The sequence below is a fragment of the Marmota monax genome, unplaced genomic scaffold (genome assembly GCF_021218885.2).
Source record: "Marmota monax isolate L192 unplaced genomic scaffold, Marmota_monax_Labrador192_F-V1.1 WCK01_AAM20220418_F8-fsc00008, whole genome shotgun sequence".
In the NCBI taxonomy this organism is placed as follows: domain Eukaryota; kingdom Metazoa; phylum Chordata; class Mammalia; order Rodentia; family Sciuridae; genus Marmota; species Marmota monax.
Window position 1 is genome coordinate 26,974,161 of NW_026694432.1, and position 5,323 is coordinate 26,979,483.

The 5,323-nt window shown below is 61.4% G+C and overlaps 1 protein-coding gene across 1 annotated transcript; it reads right to left on the bottom strand.

The window, feature by feature from the left end:
• Positions 1-333: 333 nt before the first annotated feature.
• LOC124075307 (uncharacterized) lies at positions 334-3,010 on the bottom strand. The gene is made up of 3 exons (XM_046418825.2): positions 2,741-3,010; positions 1,425-1,669; positions 334-1,157 (listed from the first exon to the last, which is right to left on the bottom strand). Exons 1-3 carry the CDS (start codon positions 2,882-2,884, stop codon positions 890-892), a joined length of 657 nt encoding a protein of 218 aa, XP_046274781.1. The 5' UTR covers positions 2,885-3,010; the 3' UTR covers positions 334-889.
• Between the last annotated feature and the right edge of the window lie 2,313 nt (positions 3,011-5,323).

The following is a 5,323-nucleotide window of genomic DNA, read 5'->3' on the forward strand; positions in this document are numbered from 1 at the left end:
CAGAGTCCCCTGAAATTAGGAACATGGATAATACACTCCTCGGGGTTTCAATCTGTGTCCTCCCCAAGAATGGCCATTAATTTTTTACAAGCTAATCATATCTCTCCGGCAGGCTGTCAGCGGAGGATCCTCGTCGCTCATCAATAATGGAGCGATCCTGCGCCGCGCTCCCTTCCCGCGGCCTCCTGCATAATTCACGGGGCTTCAGACAAAGGCGGGAGGGGGCCTGTCCCCCCAGTGGGCGTCCTTGGGCATCTGCAGGGGCGGGGCGGGGCGCGGCGGAGGGGCGGGGCGGGGCGGGGGCGTGAAAGCTGATTGATGGCTCCCATCTGGCGCCCCTTCTTAACACTCTCTCACCTGCCTCCTCCATCTGTCCCCGCGCCCAGCCCCCTCCTCTGGCCGCCTCCCGGGCACCCTCTCCTCCCTTCCCGGCCTTCTCCCCTCCTGGTTCCTAACTGTGAGTCTTCTCCACAAGAGCTTCTGGGCGGCTCCCACCTGCGGAGTCGTTTGAAACAGAGGAGGCAACAGGTGCCCATTTGGCAGATGGGTCAACTGAGGTCCAAGAGGAAAGCCACTTACCAAAGATCACAGGGCAAGTCAGAGGTGGGCAGCACTGGGCCTCCGGGTGAGGGTCCCAGGCCCTGCCCTTTCCCTGTGAGCCTCAGGCCCAGCGGGCAGCGGCTGCCTCCTTAGCCTTGAGGCTGAAGGCCCCACCTGGCTTCCCCGTCAACCAGCTGTCCCTGTGCAGAGCTGGCCCTGACCTCTTAGCTTGTGCGTCAATCTGAGGCCAAGGATCAGAGGCCAGAGATGGCGGAGGCCGAGGAGGAGAGGAGAAAGGAGGCTGTAGGCACCAGTGGGACGGTCACCCCTCTCCTCCTTGGACCAGTCATCAGGACCTCTCCCATTGCGACCCAGCCACAGGGAGTCGGGTGCAAAGCCGCGTGAGGAGGTTCCTCACACCTGGGCCTCCAGCCGATGGCCCTGCAGGGCTGTGGTTAAGAAGCACCAGAGAAGCTGGAGTCCAGTGCTCCTTGGGCCACCCTTGTCCTGGGAGGGATGCCGCTTCCTCGCATGGACCACCCCCGTAGGCATCGCTCAGGTGGCAGGGCAGGCCGCAGGGCTCCCGGGTCTCTGTGGTGATCCCCGGATCTGGGTCCCTGGGAAGGCAGAATTAAAGAGGCCGTCCGTCCGTCGGTGTAGACAGTGAATCGGGTCAGGTGGGTCAGGGAGGCCAGCTCGGGTCTGGGGAGTGGGAGAGGGGCTGCCATGCTGATGGCCTCAGAGCTGTCCTTATCAAGATGACCTGCCCTGCTCCAACCTGTTGCTAAGGTAACTGTCCCAGGGACTGTCCCTCCTGCAGGGAGCTGTAATTATGCCCCTTCCTGCCCAGATCCCCCCTGGCCTCTCCCGCCTCTGCTTCTCACCTGTGGGCCACCCCGCTGGGCATCTGCTGGGCCTGGTCACACACGCAGGAAGGAGGAGATGCGGGAAGAGGGCAGGGGACAGAGGAAGCCCAGGACACACAAAGGCAGAACCCGCTCACGTCCTGGGGTAGCGGGACGCCAGCCGCGGCCTTCTCCCTCCCAGGAGGGGTCGCTGTCACCCCCTTTTTAAATAAACCCTGCTTCACTTGCCCGCCTCCGCGTGCGTCTCCAATGTCCACTTCAACCTGTGGGGGACAGGACTGTCACCTAGAGGCAGCGGTGTCACCTGGCCTGAAGCAATGGCCGGGTCTGCTCCCTGGGAACCCAACTGGACAGGTCCAAAAACTTTCCCTGTCACCGTCCCAGCTCTCCACCTCTTTGTCCCTTTGTCCAATTTCTGGGTTGTCACCAGGGTGACCCGTCTTTCTGGTTCACTCAGGGACACGGCGTTGGTTGGTTTTAAAACTGGGCAAGTTCCAAGTCCCTTCCGGCCAGGACCCAGCTGGGGTGGGCCTGGGGGCATGTTCCTTCCGGGGGTTTGCAGCCTGGCCCAGCTCCCCAGGGGGCGGTGACCTTGGGTGACCTTAGGTGGGACCCTCCCTCCCCCACCCTGACTCCCTGGGAGCAGAGGTAAGTCACAAACCCAGCTTCACAAGGTCACTGTAGGTAGGGAGAGCCTGTGGTGTTAGTGCTCTCCTGGCCACCACCCAACCTCCCCTTCTCCTCGCGCACCCCACTCAGCCCGTGGCCGAGCCCTGCCAAACCCACCAGGGCTGCCCTGGCCTCAACAGACACTTCCTGCTCTCCAGCTGGCCATTCAAGGCCTTAGTGGTTCAGCCTCAGCCGGCCTTGGCAGCCCCTCCTCCTGGGTGTCCCTCTGCCTTGAGCTGGAAGAATAATTCCTCAATCTGCCTCCCATACTCCTGCCCTCCTTTCCCTGCCCATCATATCCATTTTAGATCCAGAAGCAGAAGCCCAGAGAGGTCGAGTCAGTTTCTAAAAGTCACACAGGAGTTTAGGGCCAGAGCTCAGAGAGGCTGTCAAGAGTCTGAATTTGGGAGTCACACAGCCTTGGGTTCAAAACAGTCTCAATTTTCACCCTTTAAAAAGGATCCAGGCTCAGTGGTGGAGCACCTACCTAAGGTACATCAGGCCCTGGGTTCCATCCCAGCCCCCCTCCCCCCAAAAAAAACCCCCAATCCTCTTAGTACCTTGGGAGGGTGAGATGATACTCTCTGCCTGGCACACGGTAGCCCGCGCCAAGACCCCTTGCCGTTATTCCCGTTATTCTCGTTGGCCATGTGGTAGGCTCTTACCTGCTTTAACTCAGTGTCAACTTCCTGGGCTGTTACCTGTGAGTCCCAGGAGGGCCACCCAAGGCAGCTGGCCTTCCTAGGGCTCCAGAGCCTGGGTCCTGCTGCAGGATTGCCCAGCAGTATGTGTGACCTTGTCAAGGTCATGGCCCAGGTCAGGAAGGGCACCTGGGGACAACAGAGGCAGGGTGTGTCTCCTGGACTGTGGGGGGGGCGCTGGCCCTGCCTTCTCAGGGCCTGGCTTTGGGGCCTGTCACCCTCTGGATTCCCCAGGGCTCGGGTGGCCCAGCCACAGAGGCAAAGGGAGACTTGTGCCTTTAAAGCTCTCGGATCCGGTTCCAGGCCGACAGCGCTGCATTTGCATTTAAATGGAGGTTGGAGTCTGTAAATCTCCATTTCCCCACCGCGGAGCCTAATGGTTGTTTAATCATGTTTAGACGAACCCCCCACCACCCCCCCCCCCCAGCACCGGGGCTGGTGCCTTTGGAATCCACGCGGAAGAGACAAAGATCAAATGAGGAGAGGACTGTCCCTGGCTGCTGGGGAGGGGGTCATCCACGCCCCGGGTGGCCTCTGCCCCTTCCAGGAAGGCTTCTGGGATTGCTCCCAAGTCAGAAGTCACCGTCACAACTCCCCAGTCTTGGTGGCTGACAGCAGCTGGTGACTTCACAGAGGCCCGGATTGAAATGCCCACCTGCCCCTGGATAATCCTGTGGCTGCGGCAGTCACTCAGGTTGACTGGGTGTCCCCGTAGCTGAAACCTGACAAATCATGGGTAAAGTCCCGGGAGCCCAGTGGGGACTTTTGGAACAGCAGACAATGGGACTTTGGATTGCCCTTGAAGTAGAGAGGGGCTGGTGCAGGACTGGGACCCGGGACTGCTCAGATGGGTTCTGGAAGCTGCTTCAGGTGCACCCCCGCCCCCCTCGGATCAGAGCCTGGGCGTTCTGAGCACAGAGCTGTGGGCTCCTGAGGAGCCAATGGCCCGGGATCGCTGCGCCACTTCCTCGAAGCACCACTGAGGCTGCAGGTGCAACCGTCCTGCTCTGTGCACCTGAGTTCAGGTGGTGGCCTAAGGTCACGCCTGCCCTTTCGTGGCCCCTGGTGTGGAACGTGCTGTTAGGGGGACCCTGACATCTGCAAGAACTTCCTGATACACGCAGGTCACAGTCCCTGGTGGAGGGAGGGTCAGGATGGGGCAGGTCTCAGGGGAGAGCAGAGAGCGGAGCAGCAGTGCCCAGGCCCCCAGGGCCACCCCGACCTGGGACAGTTTCCCACACCCCCTGCTGCCTCCTGCGAAGCTCCACGGGGCTCTCGGGTCTGGGTTGGAATCAGCCCTTGGCTTTGCCACTGTCACTCTTCTCTCCAAGTTTGAGGAGGAAGCAGGGATTTCATCTCCTGCTCATTACTGCCGCCCGAGGTCATTACTCCTGGGGCTCCTCAGGCTGCAGGGGTGGGGACCGCAGCTGTGGGGGCTCAGCCACCTCCCTGCACGCTGCCTGGGGGCCTCCCGGGCGGGGCACGTCCTGGTCCCTGCTGCTGGCTGCCTGTGACAGGAGCAGGAAGTGGTCCTCCCTCTCCCAGCTGGAACCCAGACTTTGGGGCAGCACAGGTGGCCTTTCCGAGGTGGCCTTTCCAGCCGTCCTTTGTTCCCTTGAATGCCAGCCTGGGCTTGCCAGGGACAGCCAGCTCCGCCTGGAGCCCAGGAACCAAAGCCTGCAATTTCAGGAAAGGTAATGAAATGCCTCCTGGAGACAGCAGGAGTCTGGGGCTGTCCCCACCAGGCCACCTGCCATCCTGTCTGCCTGGCCTCCTAGGAAGCTGGCCTCCCCCCAGGGACCCTGCAGGAGCTCCCCGCCCAGCAGCTCTCGCAAAGCCTCCTGCAAGTCAGTCCATCTTCATTTGGTGACCTTGTGCCCTTGATCTGCACCTGTCTTGGCAGGTGTCCTCTGGGGCAGGGGAGGTGTGACCGGGTCCTGGAGCCCTCGGGAAGAGGGGGAACTGAGGGGGAAGATCGGGGCCCCCACTCTGCACTGTGCTCCACACTCGGGGCCTTGGCCTCAGTTTCCCACAAGTCCAAGTTGGGGTTGTGCTCGCCCAGTCCCTTCCACCCGGGACGCTGTGGTCCGTCTCCTGATGGCTGATTGCTGGCAGCCAGGGACCCGCTGACCCTCACCATCCCCTTGGGCACAGGGAGGTTGGTCAGTGTCTGAGCTGAATTGATTTGGTTTATTATTTCAGAATCGGTGCTTCCCCAGGAAGGGTCAACCCACCCCTGGAGCCGATGCCCGGGTCTCCCTCTCTGCCCTCCTGTCCCACACAGGCTGGGGCCTTTGCAGGAGACCACGCCACGGTGCAGCCAGCAGCCCTTGGATCTCAAGGTCTGACAGAGTGTGGACGAGATCGCAGGCAGGTTCTGCTTCTCTGTGCCTCCGCTTTCCCGTCTGTAAAATGGGAGTGATAATATGGAGGCCGGTTGTGGCTCAGTGGCAGAGCACTTGCTGAGCAGGCAGGAGGCCCTGAGTTTGGTCCCCACCACCACCATCATCATCGTGTGGGGGTCCAGCGAGATGAGGCCCATGGAGC

Bases quoted from the DNA above. Each gene is read 5' to 3' on its own strand.
- LOC124075307 (XM_046418825.2), bottom strand. From the start codon at position 2,884: ATGACCTTGACAAGGTCACACATACTGCTGGGCAATCCTGCAGCAGGA. The intron at 1,670-2,740 runs GTAAGAGCCTAC...TGTCCCCCACAG, and splicing joins TTGACACTGAGTTAAAGCAG to GTTGAAGTGGACATTGGAGA. The intron at 1,158-1,424 runs GTGAGAAGCAGA...CTGCCTTCCCAG, and splicing joins CCCAGCGGGGTGGCCCACAG to GGACCCAGATCCGGGGATCA.